This window comes from Equus przewalskii, chromosome 8 (assembly GCF_037783145.1).
Source record: "Equus przewalskii isolate Varuska chromosome 8, EquPr2, whole genome shotgun sequence".
Classification (NCBI taxonomy): Eukaryota; Metazoa; Chordata; class Mammalia; order Perissodactyla; family Equidae; genus Equus; species Equus przewalskii.
The window spans coordinates 16833964-16852756 of record NC_091838.1 but is presented as its reverse complement, the minus strand read 5'-3'; the positions used below and the strand labels follow the sequence as shown (position 1 = coordinate 16852756).

General features: G+C 34.9%; 1 protein-coding gene across 1 annotated transcript in view; it reads left to right on the top strand.

Annotated features, from left to right (window-relative positions):
- The window catches only part of C8H8orf34 (chromosome 8 C8orf34 homolog), a 370490-nt gene that overhangs the window by 275397 nt on the left and 76300 nt on the right, over window positions 1-18793 (top strand). Inside the window, 2 exon segments of the mRNA XM_008518734.2 lie at window positions 6456-6541; window positions 11960-12036. Of these exon segments, the coding sequence (XP_008516956.2) occupies window positions 6456-6541; window positions 11960-12036 (163 nt within the window).

Here is an 18793-nt window from a genome sequence, read left to right as displayed (position 1 = left end):
TCAGTTTTTGTTACACTTGGTGTTCTCTCTCTCTCTCTTTCCTTTTTTATTTTTTATTTTATTACCTTTTCCCCCAGAGAGGCTTCTTTTCCCAAAGTAAATGTTGTCTATTATTTCACTCTTTTTTCCCTGGAAGACCTTTTCTCTTTTTCTTCACCTAATCAAACTTTAGCATTTTCAAAGCTCACTTCAAGTACCACCTACTCCGTTAACGTTTCGCCAGTCAATCCAGATTTTGTTTATCATCTCCTTTGAACTATATAAATTAGAAATGTTAGATTGGCATTTAATTTCATGCCTATCATACTGTATTCAAGTTCAAAGAAACTTTTGATGAATGTCTACTCCTTAGTTAGATACTACTTTCTCCCAGAAAGTATTCAGGGAAGCCTGAAATATATAATAGATAGCAGGATAACATAAAAAGAGAAAGATGACTGCTCATGAGTCTGAATGTCGTAGGCCAATGTGAAAAATTAAGAATTCACCTTCTTGAATCTTCTCTCATCACATCACATAATTCAACTGGATCAGCGCTCAGTAAGAGAGTTTTTTTTTAAAAGTCCCCTTTTTGAGTGTTTTAGATTTTCGAAAAAAAGTATAAAAAAGAAATGGCACTAATCACCTTCTCTATTCTCCCACTGCTTGCACTATTCCAAACTTCCTCCTCAGGATGGATATGGCTGGTGGTAGTGTGTTTTGCTGACCATTTTGGACTAGGACTGGGCTGCGACTTGGCCTGTTTTCAGTTTCCTTGCTGCTTCTTACAGAGTGAGACACTGGGACCAGCTGGATCTCAAAACATCACCATCAAGCAAAATTTGAACCACCGCTATAGCTACCAATGTCTTGAATGAGCTTTGACCTCTTTTCTCTTGACTGGTTCCTCTTCCTTAAGGCTATTTTGTAGGACCCAGGGACTTTTCAGCAACATTTACTTAGCAAATGTCTATTGATCACATACACATGCCTGGTACTATGATAGGCTCTGTGATAGGCGCTACAATAGTTTCTAAGGATACTATCTTTCATTGGCTTATTCACTATTAAGACTGAGTCAGTGGAAGGTGATTGCTAACTCACATACTTGGAGATAGAATTTACTGTTTAAACATCGTTTCCTCTAGCCAGTTCTCACTGGTCAGTAGAACATTAAATATGATTGATTTATTTTAAACCCAAAGATATTTACTATCTTTATCAGCCCCACTTGTACCCCACTTCAAATATCCCACCTCTTATTGGCAACAATTTCTAGCATGTTTCTAGCTGTGGCAACCAGCTTCGTGCAGGTACAACTTTCAGCATCTCAGTTATGCTGGTATCTTTTACATCTTATTTCCTGCCCTGGGATGTCCAATGAGAATCACTCAATACTAATGTGTATGCAACTCAAAAGTTCAGGGACATCAATACTCAAGGACTACCCTTGACCAGGAGCCTATAGATAAATGCTTTGCCCTTTTATCCTTCAACTGGACACATTTCATCCGGATCCTCAGGATTCTTGTGGAGTTGAGCAGCAGCCACCTGTACAGGGGCTGACTCAACAATGCATCCTTGTATTGGCTTTCCCTTTTTTTGTGTTTGACTCCCATGTCCCTCACTCCTGTCACCGGATCGTACAGTCACTCGCACCTAAGTCTCTGTCTCACATTCTTTGTTAGGCTGAACCAGACTAAGAACTGCTTAATCTTCAATATACACATGATGATTTTTACCTTTTTTCAAGGGAATATAATTATAACTATATAGTAATATTCTGTAGAACCTTCCTCATACATAGGCTGGGTCCCATTTTCTTTATGTCCAAAGTGAGCTAATCACTCAAAAATATCTTAAGAAATCTCTTTTAGAGCTTAAAAGTTACCAAATTCAATCTAAGCTAGGCTTTAGGGACATAAACATATAAAAAATAAAATTCTTACCTAAGACACTTGGAGTATGTTGATTGACATCTAAACAAACAACTAAAATATGTTAAAGTAAGAGCTGTGCTAAAGATTTGTGTAGGCGCTAAGACTTCTGGAAGAAAAGCTTCTGAAAAGAGGAGAATGTATAATGAAAAACTAGGATTAAGCCAAATAATAAAAGGGAGAAAAGTAAATCCTGCCAGAGATATTTACATAATGACACAGAGGCTTAATAGCAAAATATCTGCAAAAACTTGAAAGCAGTTTGGAGTTTATGGAGCATAAAATCCATGGTGGGATATCCAAGATGATGAATTTGCAGAGACAGGGAGGGGTTGTGCAAGAGAGAGACTCAAAGGACTTGGTAAGGAAGACATAACCCATCTTGCAGATGATGAGAAGCCAGTAAAAATGGTAGTTCTTAAACTCTTTTGAGTCAAGGGTTATTTTGAGAATCTTGTTGAAGTTACTCTCTCCCTGTCCAAAATAGGGCACATCTATCAAAAACTTTTCATATCATTTATTGTGATGCCTCGAAATCCTGTCTATGGGCCCTCTAAGAAGACTCATGTTAAGCTCTCTTGCACTAAAATATTTGAAAGCATGAGAGTCAAATGGTAGGATTTGTTTTGAACATTCTGGTAGCCATATGGAAATTGGATTTTTGGAGGGCAAGTTGCTAAGGATGGATATCAGTGAGGAAAATGTATAATAACCCAGGCAAATCAAGATGAGCGGTAAAATGATAGTAGTAGTATAAAGAAGACGTGGTGGTTCAGGAAATCGCTTTAGGAAGTGTAGTAATTAGCAAAACTGGGACTGATTAGCCATGTGTAATGGAAGGCAGGGTGATAATGAAGATGAGTTTGCTTTTGGACATGTTGCCTTCGAGATGTCTAAGATGCATCCAGGTAAAATGTCCTGCAAGAATTTGGTATACCAATCTGGGCCTGAGGACTCAAGGTAAAGATTTGAAAAACCCCAACTTATATGTGGTTAAAACCATAAGAGTGAATGAGCTGATTCGGGGAGATGGTGTAGAGTGGTAGAGTGGGAAAGGGGTTTTCATAGAAAGTCCAGCTGAAAGTTAAATAAAAACAAGGTCTGAAAAGTGTCCATTGTATATGGCAATTAGGAAGTCAGGCAAGCTGTTGGTGCAAGCAGTCATCTCAGAATGGTAGAGGCAGAAACAAAAGTAAAATAGGTTGAGGAGTGAATGAAAACTGTGGAAGCAAAGGCATTAAATGAAGAACATTTAGGGAATTTGGCTCAAAGAAGAACGAGCGAGAAAAAGCAACAGCTAGATGCTTTAGATAATTATGGAAGGAATTTGTGTGTGTGTGGTTTTTTTCAGGCTGAAAGAGAAGTGAGCTTATTTCTATGTGGGAAGTGAGTAGTGGAGATGAACAGAATGAATGGTGGTGGATAAAATAAATGAAGACCCAAGAGAGATGGGATGATGGGATCCAAATCACCAGCCTAATGGGTGGTCTAAGCCTTACACAGGACAGAGGGCCTCTTACCCTCTGTGAATTGGAAAAGTGGTGAATAGAGGTCAGGGTGAAGATAATTCTGTAGGTGCTTTGTGAAGGGGAGTAGAAGGTCTTTATTTGTGATTACGTAATTTTTCTGGATGACACAGAAGAGAGAGAATATTTTTGAAAAGACTTTGAAAGGAATGGAAGAAAGACAACCAAGAAGCCCAAGTTTAAAGTTGGAGATCATTGATTGGTACTCATCAATCCTAGAGTGTCGTGATGTTTTCCAGTGTTGATCCGCTGCACATGTGAAGAAAATGATGGATTAATGCAGGGTTAGGGTCTGGTTGGGCAGTAATGACAGAAGGACATGGGTGCATGGGGACTGAGGAGACAAGTCCCGCCTGAGTAGGGCAGGAAGGCAACTAGGAGAGGCCAGATACCTGGGAGAAAATAGAGGGAAAATGAGATCTATATTTGATTGAAGAGGAAGTGCTAAGGACAGTGAGTTTGTGAAACAGCCTTAAGGAGGTGAGTTTGTTGTCAGAGAAGAGAACCATTACATATCAAGATTTCTGACACACAGCAGTTCCGAGTCATCTGTCCTCGGGTTAGGGAAGGTGAAGTAGAAGGGAAGATCTCCAGATTTGAGACTGAGGGGCTTTGAAATTAGTGGGTAGATGCACACGAATGTGAAAATCATTCAAGATAATAGTGACGCACGTGTTGAAGAAGAAAACTTCGATTCTCAGCAAGGTCTTCACAGGCAGAAAGAAGAAAGGTTAACGTTTATAATCCTGTACTAGCTGAGGTCAAGAGATTGGCAGCCTCCTCTGGAGAGGAGGTTCTGTAATATTCTTAGAGGAAAAAACGGATGGAATATTCTTAGAGAAGGGTTTCGGTTATGACAAGGAGGAGCAGGAAACATTTGTTTAGGGGCTGAGAATATAGTAGAATGTTTAATATGGAAGAGGAGTTTTAGAAAGCAAAGAGAAAAGGTTTAGGAATATGAGTAAAACTCTTGTAGGGTAAAAAAAAAAAGTGAGTTAGCTGTTATTAAGACTGTATTTCCCGGACTTGCCCACACAACCCTTGTTTGCATAGCGCCTATTAACCTCTTACAGAAGTGGTGCTGTGCGGATTAGTTTGGGAAACATTGGCAGAGCTCGAGGATAGCAGGGCTGTGAAGGCTTCCACAATGGAGTTGGTGCCAAGTCATGGTAAATTCAACTCGTAAGGTATCTGGTGGGCAGTGTTTGGACAAAGATGAGCCAGCTTCAAGGCCACCCAGTTTGTTGGGTTATTTTCATGGCCATTTGTCTTCAACTCAGCTAAATTGAGGATTCTGTGAAATCAGGGGCAGTTGTACTTTCTTTACATCGCTACATTTGGCTTATTATTGAGCATATTAAGAAATGGTAAATAAATATTTTTTTTTTGAAGCTTGGAATGAGCAAAAAAAAAAATGACAACTTAGTTTTTCTTTCTTGCTTCTTTCTTCCTTTGTTGGGAATTTATTTTCCATTTAGATTTTTACTCAAATGTGCTGGTGCTCATTGTCAATTTTTAATAATAATTTTTATTTATACCTCTCAATATCTCATGTACCTACATACTTCCTCTCCTCAATAATCTTGATGAAATGATCCTAGACAAAGAAAACTCAAAAAAGAATATTTGATATCGTTGATTAGTGAAGTAGTTTTCCTAACTATTAGAAGTAAGCAAAATAAGAAATAATTGGGTAGATTTGAGAAGTATATAGCACATCATTCATTTAAAAGTGGAGGTGCTTTTTGCAAGGTAAAATTTAAAAAATTAATTGAAAATATGAAATCATATATTTCACCAAAAAGCGTTACGGCTGTCAGGAAATTACTCTTGAGAATTCTTTAATTAGCTTATATAATGCAGTAAATATGGTTTTGTGAATGGAAGGTAATATGTAAGTGTAAATGTATAGAATCTTACAGGAATAAAAATGAAAATATAATTTACAATATTTGTAATTGCACAAAAGGTAAAGAAAGAGACATGCATATATACTTGAATATGCAAAAGTCAAATGCAAATTATTATGTGATTTCACTGTGGTATATAAAAGCAAAGATATAAAATAGCTGAAAATTTTAACTTTTGAGCCTAGTACAGTTATGAATTATACTTGAGTTTGTATTTTTAAAAAATATTAATGCTGTATTATATATTTATTAATACTTTCCTTTGAGGGCACTTGCCATCAGCTTAATACAAGAAAAAGTAAGGGCGTGATAGAAACTTCCGGTCTCTGGATTATTTGATGTACTGTCCTCCAACATGAGCAGAGCTTATTCCACTCTTCTTTGGACAGAGTTCCAATGTTTATTGATGAGCGCTACCTCCTTTGATAGAGTGGTTTCACCATGCGATATAAACCCAGACAATTTGAGTTGGATACTGCTAGTCCACTTTTCTCACTATACAGATGAGGATACAGAAGCTCAGAAATATATTGTCATAAAAGTACTTATGCCATCTTCCTTTCCCGAAGAAGACCCAGTGTCTCTGAGAACCCTGGCAGTCACATGTATTAGGAATCTTCAGTTCTGCTCTTGAGACCTATCTTGACCTGCAGGCCTCTAAGCTCAGGTTTGTTTGGTTTGGAGAATTGTGTTTGATAAACTTCTATGTAATCTTGGAAACCCTCTCACACCCCTGGACCCAGAAGTCAGGCAAGCACACTGTGTTGGATTGTTTCTTTTTTCCCACTCACTTTCTGCTGTAGTTTCAGTGAAACCATTTGCTTATAAACCTTCCTTCAATCAGCCTAAGAGGAAAAGCAGATTCTACTTAGACTAATCTTTCCATGTATATAGGAGAAAAGATGAAAGACTCTTCCTTAAGGTTTAGAAAAGCAAAAACACTATACTATTACAAAGGCATTGGTAAACTTTTATTTCTACTTTGGAGAAGAATGTCTGATTTTAGAGTTTAGAAGTTTGTAGTCCCATCCCCCATAGTATGTAGTTCACATTTCACAATTCAACACTATTAAGGGTTTCAATGACCATTTTTAATTATCTAGGCTTCAAGGAGACAACCTGGCAGAAAGAACAGAAGAGACATCACAAATACTTCATTCTCCAGATGAAATAATCCCCGATTCTTTGGGTAAGTTTTAAATTCAACAATATTTGTTGTAATTTTAGTGGCACTTGAATATTTAAAAAAAAAAAGAAGTTAAACATCTGCCCTTGGACCCTTGGACCTAATATCCACAGCTGCCAGTCATATGTCCACCACTCCTTCAGGATGTGTGTGCCAGGAGGTTAAGGGCAAAGGAGAAAAGGAAGCAAGAAGTGTGGATTCTGAACAGCAGCCTCTTAATGCGTATGCCTGATTAAGGTACAAACAGGTCAACTATACGTTGGCTACTCCCAAAATTATGTCACTAATTCCAACTTGTTTTTAGAACTTCACATTACCTACTTTCATTCTCGTATCATAGATCCTTTCAGTCTTCCCGGGCAGAAATGCCAATATCATACTTGCTAGCCCTTCCTCTCTCTCAATCCTGTATTAAACTGGTCTCAAATCATGTCAATGAAACCTCAGAATTTCCTCTCCAAGCCAGCCTCCTCTTCATTCTCCTGATACTGCCTCATCTATACTTTTGCCCTCTTTCGCTGTCTAGTGTAACAGCCCTGTAAATAGGTTCTCCTCGTACTGTTTCACCCTTATTTAGTTCATTATCTTTTAAAAAACAAAGCTGTTTGTTTCATCCCCATTTTCTATAGGACAAAATTCAAACTCCTTCACTTAGCATATTAAGTTCATGTCAGGGCATTTTCTGAATAAATAATAAATAAGTAAACACATGCAATACCACTACAATGATAGCCAAGGTACGACACTACTTTCTCAGTCAGTGTTCTAGCAGGAAGCAGTTGGTGCATCCAGTTGGGATAATTAGAAGGGACATTATAGGAAAATATTTTCCTTACTTCTGGATAGAGAAGGACATTGTAAACAAGATGCATAAAATTCCTAACCATAAAAGAAATATGGAAAAATTCAACTGTAGAAAGTTAAGAACTATTCATCAAAAGATACCAGAAAATGTCAATAGATAAGCCATAAAATAGGAAAATTTATTTGCAATATATTTGTCACTAAGCAAAGATTAATATTCAGACCACATAAGGAACATCTACAGTTTAATAAAGAAAAGATTAACAAATCAGTAGAAAAATAAACAACAGATACGAACAGACACAGAAAAGGAAACACAAATGGCTAATGAACATATGAAAAATGCTTAACTACTCTGGTCATCAAGGAAAAGCAAGTTAAGACCACAGAGAGATGCTGTTTTAAAACCTTTTGTTTGGCATTAATTAAGAAATCTGGCAAAACCAAGTGCTGGTGAAGACAGATGAAAGGAAAGTCGTACACTACAAGTGGGGTATAAACAATTTTGGAAACAGTTTTCCATTATCTTAAACTCTTGAGCATTTATATAATCTAAAATCTAGAAGCTCCTCTTCTAGGTAAATGTCTTAGAGAAACAAGTCTTACGTACCATGAAATGTGAACTGCGCTTGTTATGTGAACAGCCCTTATTGGTATGCTCCCGGACAGGAAAATAGATACATCATGGAACTGTTAACACTATAGGATCCTGAATGCCTTTCAACTACATACATAGGATGGGTGAAATCAGTGGTGTGCTGGTAAATATTAGCAACTGTTTCTTTGAAAAAGAAAGCCCTGATTTGTAGAGAGTGGTGGTTTCCGTGATATAAATATTCCCGCTGTGGCTGGTTTCACACACCCAATCTGAAATGGCAGTTGGGTCTCTGAAATACCACTGGGTATGAGCAGGTTGCAGCTCACAGCTGAATGAGTCTTAAAAGCATAATGTTGGTTGAACAAAAGCAAGTCATAGAGAATGCCATTTTTGTAAAGCTCAAAACTAGCAAATCTAAATAATATATTCTTCAGGAAAATACACATAATTGATAAAGCTATATTTTAAGAAAAGAGTGAAAGACTCATAATGGTGGTTATCCCCCAGGGGGAGGGGAAGCAAGGAGATGGGATAAGAAAGGAGCTCACAGGTGTATGAAGGTTATTGGAAATGTTCTAATTCTTAAGTTAGGCGGTGGGTTTGTAACTTAAATATAATATTTATATATTATTATAAATGTATAATTTATATATACTTTTTATATGTCAAATATTACCTAATAAGCATTAAAAAATAAAGTGCTGTGGCAATATAAACCAATGCCAGTGTGGCACAATGCAAAGAGATGATAATACTTTATGTATGCTCACATCTGTTGTAGTAGTGATGGCATAAATCACTCTCCTGATAGACTTTAACGCTGACAGTCAAGGTTGAGCAATGTGTCCCCACCAACGTGGAGGCCCCGGGCTGACCATTCCTCCACACTCTTTTAGCTCCTGTGTCTCCTCACTGATATTATTTCACACTGATAAAGTGTGCCTTTACTTAGGCCATTCTTCCCTGACTCATAGTAAGTTCTTTCTCCTCTTCTCTGCCTGTTCAGATCCTGTGTTCTGAGATCATGTCAGGTCTCCCTGATGTCCAGCCCACACCAATGTTTCCCTTATGCAGCCCCTCATTGTTTTTGAATTACTTCTTGTGTGTTTGTTCTTCTCAACTCAATTGCATTATATGCTTCTTGAAGTTTTCTTGTGTTCCCCATTAGCCCAATACAAAACTAGACACAAGACAGATCTTATTTAACTATTCATCCGTTATTTTTTTAATTCTATCAAAACTACTCTAATTCACCAATTTCAGATACTATATATCCTTCAACAATCACATTTGCATAATTATCAAGAATTGTAGGGATTTAAATTTCTTGAAAAATTAAACATGCACTTTAGTATGTTGTTGATTGTATTTACTTGCATCCATTGGGAAAAAATGCATTCATTAAATTTAAACTCCTTTCTTGAACTGCTTATATCCTGCATTCTTTACATTCAAATATTGGTAGATCTAATCAGTAAATTCCAAAGTAAGAGTTTCTGATTAAGTACATTCTTTTCCACTTAAGTTAGTCGAATCACTAAATCCAATAATTGAATTTTATTGACATTATCCAAAAGCACTAATGTGGTTTTTATGTCAACATTGTGATCTACATTGAGCTTGGCATCATAAACATAAATATTTCTATGAATAGGGGTAATTTTGTACATAGAAAACCTGTTGTGACACAGACGGCAAAAATAAAAATAATGACATGAAGAAGTTGAATGAAGCTGTACATTGTGATAAACTCAGTAGATTTCTAGGTTCTTACCAGCATGCCCAATCAACCATGAAAGCTAAGTTTCTAGTCCGTGTGCAGTCAGAACCTGTTAGGTTTTAACAAAACTTCTTTATTTTTCTATGCTACAGTTTCTTCATCTCTAAAATGAGGAGATAAACTCTTCAATATTTGACAACTTTAGAGACTCATTTTCTCCTCCATGTGATTAAAAAAAGCTCAGAAAATTCATTGCTTGTATTTTTAAAATCATGTATACTTATAAAAGAAATTGCTCTGGAGTAGGCAGGGCAAAATATTCACCCATCAGTCATCATTACTAAGCAGTTTACTCAGAATACTTTAAAAAACATGGAGTCTACTCCTCCAAGCATGAAACACTAAGGTTTTATTTTCATGGTGTCTGTTGTCCCTACTAGCTTATTAGCTTGGTGCTCTGTTACTAGATTTAGACTATTTAGTGGGGTCCTTTCAACTTAACTTTTAATATGATCAGATAAGGAAAATACACAAATATTCTGGCAGGACTTCACGATTGTCCTTCTACACAAAGCTGAATGGACTTTACCATATTATAGATCTCACTGGATATGACACCAATATCTAATAAGAATTCAACCAAAACAAGGACAGAACGGAATGTAAATCCATATAAAATTACCAATACCTTTCCTTTATAAATGTTCATTTTTGTTAAAAAATTAAGATCGTGAAGGTGTTCAAGTAAATTCCAAGAAAGGAAATGTCGTAGAAAATTAGCTTGCTAAACTTGGTTTGAAAGCACCTAGTAAAGGGTCTGGCAAATAGTATTTGTTGAATAAATTACTATAGAAATACACCAATAAATCGATGAATGAATTGAATAATACATGTGAGAAAAGTCGAACAGAATGACAATACCTCTTTAAAACCATTAATTACTCAGTGAGAGGAACTTGAAAACTCATGTATAGTATAGTATTTTTAACTTTAATAAATCAGCAAATCCACTAGAGTGTGGGTTTTCTTCTACTATATATGAAATAACTTGCTTTGTAATGTAGGATAAAACATTTTAATATTATTTATTTATTAAGTTAATATTCTACTCAAATAAGAATTTCAACACACAAATAAAACAGGAAAAATACTGAGTGAATACTAAAATTACACTAGTATTTGCTCACAGTTCGTAGAACATAAATTGTGGCGGACTTAAATTGTGCTAATTTATACATCCTCATTTAAAGAGTCTATCATCACCCTTACAACTGGGTTTTAGTAGATGAGGAATTCAAATATTCTTTGTAAGTGGATGAATATTTTTGAATTTGGTGTGATTCTCATCATCTATCCTGATCTTATGAACAAAAATTGACTTCTTTTTGATGTCTGTGTTCTATTTAGAAGGGTGATAGGTATGATTTATAAATTTATCTACAACTTGAGAAGGTATGTGGTTTTCCCAAAGCAATTTTTATGATGGAAAGAATTCCATGTTCTAAAATGGAATCTACATTTACATCTAGATAAATGATGTGCCCTGAGATTTAGTATTTTTCTTCTCGAAAGTAAAATTTTGAATTATCAGAGATAGAGAGAGTTCCATGGTTCAAAAGCTATGGCTGTGGATTTTGCTAAGCTTTCTATAGTCTCTTTGGTCTTGGGTGGCCATTAAGGGTTTGAAAGATTTAATGCTCTGGTTTTCTTCCCAGAGCACACATTTTATGCAACAGAAAAATCTGTGTCCATATGTATGTGAATCTGAAGGGAAATCTTCTTTAGGGATTCATATGGCTTTTTCAAATGTTAATAAATAAAAAGTCTCCAGTGGTTTAAAATACCTGTCTCTTAACTGATTTTTTTGATTCGAAGGTATTAAAACACAGACTATTTCTAGATGTGCCATATATCTATCTTTATTGCAGAATTCTTTATAACCCATAGAAATACTTGTTATAATTAATTTAACTCGGCACACATATGGAAAGAATTGCCATAATTTTAATCACATATTTGAAAGTCTCTCCTCACCCACTCCTCAATCTATTCAAGCTAAGTAACCGCAAATTCTTGCTCAATGCATTAAAATACGAAACCCACCACCACTTCTCCAGACTTCTCAGGATTTTCTGTGCCATTTAAAAGAGAGAAAAGGATGGCACTTAAATTGTGTAGCCAAAAAACAAAAGAACAACCAGTTTGGTCACTTTAATATGCTTTTCCTAATAGGTTTATATATCAGAGAAATAATAAGCAATATATGACTATAATTTATTCATTCTTTTTGTAAAAATAGATTCCTTACCTGGGACCGAAGAAGCGCTAATGGAGGAGGGTGAAGAATTTGGGAAAGGGTCTAAATTACCAGGACCTGTAAGTATAGCCATTTACTTTTTATTTTCATCTCTAAAACTAATGTATGTCACTAACGGGAAAACCTAAAAGGAAGAGGAAGGAATAGGAAACAATACTTTTTAAAGCAAAGAATATTTTTAAGTGTACCTCCAGGATTTCCCACAGATTCACGCGTGGTGCCTGTATCAGGAGGTGGCCACCCTGGTCACAGGTACACAGCAAGGCTGCACTAAGCTCTTTTGAAAATTAGGGAAGAAGATTTGAATGAGGTGGGAAAAATCTAAGTTCTGTTATTAGTAACTACTTGCTTGTGCACGTGAACATTCTAAAAGATTATGAGCTGCCATCTTAAACTTCAATGTTTACCTATACATATCTTGATAGAAAAATAAATGTTTTGCGTATTCTGAAAGTTTACGTATAACTTATGTACATATAACTATATCTCTTCAATAGAGTATATTGGTAGAAAACCACTAGGTTTAAGATTTTCAATGCAATTTAGTGTTGAAAGAATAAATACAAGGGATGGCTTGGTGGTATAGTGGTTAAGTTCATGAGCTCTACTTTGGCAGCCCCGGGTTTGCAGGTTCAGATCCTGGGCTCAGACCTAGCACTGCTCTCAAACCATGCTGTGGCAGCATCCCACATACAAATTAGAGGAAGATTGACACAGATGTTAGCTCAGCAATAATCTTCCTTTAGCAAAAAGAGGAAGATTGGCAACAGATATTAGGTCAGGGCCAATCTTTCTCACCAAAAAAATAAATAAATAAATAAATAGAAAAGGAAAAAAAGGAATAAATACAGAGAAACTGAAATCTACATGTAAATTCTAAATATAAAGTTTATAAAAGATTCTGAGTTGCTATCGAAATGACTATGCAATCTTGCATTATCCTAAATTTAATATTTAGACTGGGTTTATAAACCATAATATTCTCTGAGTTAGTTTGCTAGGGTTGCTATACTAAAGCACCACAGACTGAATGGCTTAAAAAAATAGAACTTCATTGTCTCCCAATTCTGGAGAGAGAAGTCAAGGTCCAAGTGTTAGCAGGGTTGGTTTCTTCTGAGGTTTTTCTTGGCTTGGAGATCGCCATCTTCTCCCTGTATCTTCGCATTGTCATCCCTCTGTACATGTCTGTGTCCTAATCTGCTCTTCTTATAAGAACACCAGTCATATTGGATTAGGACCATGCTAATAATCTTATTTAACTTCCCTACCTCTTTAAAAACCCTATCTCCAAATACAGTGACATTTTGAAGTGCTGGAAATTAGGATTTTGACTTGTAAATTTTGGGGGAACACAATTCAGCCCATAACAGTCTCTGATGAGATTATATTGTTTGGATCACAGGATTCGATTGAGAGTACCACATTTTCCAATGGATTTCGTAATAAAATTAATTTAAAAATTACTGATAAAATTAATGTATCTGTTCCTATGTCACTTTCTCATTGAAGCTTCCTTGGCTGTATTTAAAAGTTTGAATTTCTCTGCTTTATTTTTCTATATGTACTTATCACCCTCTACCATACTGTGTAATATACTTGTTGTGTTTATTGTCCGTCTCCTTCTACATAATATAAGATCTAAAAGGGCAAGAAATTTTGTTCTTTTTTTCACATCTGCATCCTTAGAAGAGTGCCTAAACATAGTAGGCACATAATACATATAGGTTGAATGAATGAAATTATTTAGCAATAATTTCTCACCATGAGATGAAAAGTACCATAATTCCTCATACTCCAAAATGGTAGAACCTTAGAAATAGAACAAACCATGGCAGCCATCTAGTTCAGCCCTTCGTCTCCCCTACCTCAGTATGATAAGCTGTTATCCCACCTTCACCCAATGCAGGGGCACCCATTTTATTGTAAGGAAACAGAAAGTCAAAGAAGCTTGATAACTGGACCACGGTTCCAAAGCTAAAAGAGTAATGAGGTCAGGAGTAGAGCACTAGTCAATTTCCCTTCTACTTCACATTTCTTGATGTTTCTAGTGCCTTTCTATTTCTTTTATAAACAGTTTATTCCTATTTGTTAGACGTTTTCTTATCTTCCTCACAACCACTTGTAACCATCGATCTTAGTTCTACTCCTGGGATAATAGCCTGAGTCCAATCCTTCTTCCTTTTAACTGATCGCCAGATGTTAGAAGCTGTTAGCATTTCCCATCTGAGAATTTTTTCAGCCAAAACACAATTTGTTCCTTCGACCAAGTTTTACATCATGTAGTTTTCAAAGACTTGATACCGCTGATGCTTTCTCTGAATACATTCTTGTTTGCCAAGTCCCTTATAAAGTGTGGGTTATGCCACAACTAAACCTGGGGTTCCAGATAATTTTCCCACGTCAGAAAGTATAATGGAGTATGTAGTTGGTACAAATATTATCTTTGGATAATATCTGGGATTATATTAACTTTTTTTTTAAGGTGCTTTCTGGCATTTATAAACTTCAGTGTGTCTCCATAATCTCATGATGATAAAAGCATGCCATCATTGAGGTTACAATAATCTGTCATTCATCACTTTTTGCAAAGATTGTTTCATCATCTGTGAATTCCACCAAAGCCCATATTCTCCCTCATATCTAAATGGATACCATTAGATTCTTTTTTTAATCACTTTCTTAAATCAAGTTTTATCCTGTCCATAGGATTTGGCTTACCTAATATTACCTAAATATCCAAGGGTGAAAAGAAAAGAAATGAGCTTTTTTTGGTTAAATTTCTGCTGAGCGATTTCAAACTGACCTTTAGAGGTTTTTGCTTTCTTTTCACGGTGCTCACATAGTGCGTTCCTAATGCAAAAATTTGTTCTAAGTCAAATTTACTTATTGTCATTTTTAATTCATTAGATTTTGAATTTTTAAAAATTCTACAATTCTATTTAATGTCAAATTAAACATTTCATTCTTTTTGGAAGTATATGGAATATAAACAATACATGGATAATAAATTAATATCAGGACCCTGAACATAATTTCTAGATGGCAGCTACTTTTATTATGAAGAAAATGTGGATTTTTCAAAAAAAATTATGTCGGATTGATGATATGTTAGATGCAAATTCCCTAAATATTATTTCTTAGGACTGTAGTTTTGGTAAATCAAGAAGAAAATTGTGGCTTTATCTAAATTTTAATGGCAAATTGCAACAAAAGACAACTTTTTTCTCTATTACCATAAGCAGTGTAGAATAGTTCAAAGTAAATTTCAAATTTTGAGTCATATCCTGCAAAAATATAAATATGCCACAAATGTTGAAAACCATTTAGGGTGGTTTCAATGCATGTTCTCTCTATTTGCTAACTTTCCATGTTGGGTATTGGATATTAATAAGTGGGTAATAAATTCTTGGAAACTTTTTTACTCAGTGGCTTAACCTGTGTTTAAAATATTTCATGAATATTTTGTGAATACTTGAGTGAGGTAAAAGCAACATTTAGATGTACATTTTTATCCTCTCCTAAGTAAGCAAGTCATTCTTTTGGAATTTCCCTCTCTTCCTCCTCCTTCTGTGTTCTGGAATGTCTCTTAACATAGCTACATCTTGTGAAGATTTAAGCCGAATTTGTCAGACGAATCTATTTATTTAAAATGAACCAAAAAAAAGAGAATCTTAGGAAGAAAATATTAAGCAGTAGATATTGATTATGACCTTTTAGTTCATAATTATAGTGCATAATTTTTTGTAGACCAATGATCCATAGACTTAATATCAATGATTTTTTAATGTCACAATTCCTATAGCTTTCTTAATTTTCAAAATTCTATTTTGTTTTGAAAGTATTAAACAAACATGAGCATAATGGGAAGATGAAAAGATAATTAAGGAAGACATTTATCATTCAATATCTTATTGACATTTTTCTTTTTTCCTTGGTAAATATCTTATTTATTTCATTCATTAATCAATACTGACCAGCCCATTATGAACTGACTCCCATGAGATTTTATGTAACGGGTCATCATTTCTTAGTTAAAGTCGAAGAAAAATTAAAATAAAGACTCCAGTAGGGAAAGGTTTCCTAAAATTCCCAGGAGTTAAAAAAGTTATATTTATAGTACATTTTCCCTCTGCAGAATTTTATTTATTTGAGGAGATATGTAAAACTAACTAAAAAGATAGTAGTAATAATACTGATATCACCTATTTGTATAGCACTTTTTAATTGTTTAGCGTTTTCACATACTTAATATCAAATGTCTCTGAATTTTGCAGGTCCTGTGACTTATCATTTAGACTTGTTAATTATACATTCAATTTTCTTGGTAATATAGGGGGCTATTCAAATTATCTGTTTCTTATTGGATGAGTTGTGATAGATGCTTCTGTGAAGTCAGTAATACTCTAAGTTTTAGACGACAATGCTGAGCTTCCAAAAGATCTGGTGATTTGTCCCAAGTCACAGAGACAGGGCAGAACTAAAACATATTTCCCAGTACCCAAACTCTCTTTCACAGAACTTCCCAGGGTCCGTACAATTATTAAGGCGCTGAAGCCACTATTAAATAGCACGTGTAATATAGAAAGGATAAAAATTAGGCCATTATCAGTAGCCAATATCAAAGATAGAATTATTCGTTAGATTAAGTAGATAGTGAAAAAGTAGAAGTTTGAGGGATTGGATCATAAGATGGGTAGATTTTTATTGGAGGAAGGGATCAGTAAGTTTGGAACACAAGAGGACTAGTCTTGCTTGGGTCCTTAACAATTGGAGAAGTCTAAGAAACCAGGGCAGTGTCACAAGAAGGGAATCTTAAAATTAGGAAAATGCTCAGTAGGAAAGTGAAAAGGAAGATAACACGTGTCTAGGAAAAATTCCTGTGGCAAACCTGATCCAAAAGTTAGACTCAGGAGATTCCAGAATCATCTTAATAAAGTGTCTACTTAGCTGGATTGGAGCTAAACTTTGATCGCTTATAAGCTTGACTAGTGTTGTTCTTTGTTGATTAGTAAATAAACAAAACATTTTGTTTATTGATGTTCTAGGGACAAATGAATGGCTTTTTTCTTTTTTCTCATTCTCCACTGATTCTTTCTACTTCTACTCTCAAGTAGTAAGGTATGGACCTAATTGTCTGAAGTTGGGATTTCCCACATATAATACATTTTCCCAAGAACCCATGAATATGAACTTAAAAAAGAAAAGATTTGGGTTAAATGTATATAATTCTCTTTTGATACAAACTATAATTGGAAGCCATGAAGATAAAGAAAGATTTATGTGCATACGTCCAGTAACACACAACTGACATACAAATTCAGAAAACAGTTTTGATAGGAAGGGCATTTTTCCTAAATGAATTTCTTTTTATGGGAAAGAATTAGGTAAATTGATTTTTGTTAATTTTTAAAATTTTTATTCAGCCACTGAAGCACTTAGGTCAGCAAAGAGTTCTACCTGCATTTCTATTCCATATCTGATTGTTAATTATCACAGTGCAATCCTCTGATAACAAACCTGAGGTGCTCTTGGGAATTATGTTTAGAGAGGAATTCCACTAAATGCAATGAGCACGGATTGCTGAGATTTAAGGAAAATTTTGCATTCTACTAAAATCATATGACTTTCACAATAGGTGGATGCACAAATGCCTTTTATTTCTCTACTCTAGAAACCTGCATACTACTTTCAAGCCAAATAGCATTGTCCCCTTGGAGATTAGTTCCTTTTATCCCATTTCTTTTCCCCATATCTTTACCTCTTGTCTCGTAAGACATGCTGAAAAAGACCTATATATTTAGAAGATGTAAAACTACAAAATTATCACTTAGACTTGACAACAAGCATAAAAAGAATTGTACCGATAGCTTTCTAGATGGGTATGAATTTTTGGTGAACATTTAGACTATTTTCTTAACTATGAATTTTGATACCGCTACTTTCTACCTTGTTCCTTACTAATATTGTTCCTCCCTACACACAGCCCTCTCATCATGAAAGTTTTGTCTGTTTCATCAGCCTCACAACTTGACATTTTAAATGTTTCCAACAAAAATCTTCCAGATTGTTTTTCATACCCAAGTATAATTTTATGGAAAGTAAATTGTTGCATATATTTTAGAGGGTTTATAATTATATGTAAATTGATTTAAATAGCTGGTCAATGGAATCAATGTTGAATGAGTAGGTTAATGAACAAGTTGCAATTTTTTCTTACATTGTATATCTAGCGTGGAAAAATAGGCACACAGCTAACATTTATGGAATTAAGACTAAACATATTTCAACTTGTACTCTTGCAAGATGAAAAAAAAGAGAAATTAATGTTCATTATCATCTCACCAAATAGAAGTAATAAATTATGGTGGATTCTGTCTCTTGAAAGATACTGTTGACATATTGCTGGCAGCTCATTGTAGCAATGAATTGTCAGCTAAAGAACAGCAATTACTACACATTTTGCTCAACCCTAAAGGTTTTTTACCATTTCTTTTTCCTTCTAGCCTGTGGAATTTTGATTGGTTTTTATCACTCACAGATCTAGGACACCAATAAAAGTGCTTAAAACTAAGTACTTTAGTAGGCAAGTTATCTAACCAAATTTTGGAATATAGTGGGATTTTATCTTTTGACGTTTCAGGTTTGTTGATTTCTAACACAAAGAAAATGGAAATATTTGCCCAAATCGATGCAAATATTTTTTGAAACTTCTATGAATTTTTAAAAGGTAACTTCTAACACTTTTGTATCGGAAAAAATGGCCTAAGATGATCAAGTAGGACATAATAAGTATAAAACATTGATTGTAGCTTTCAT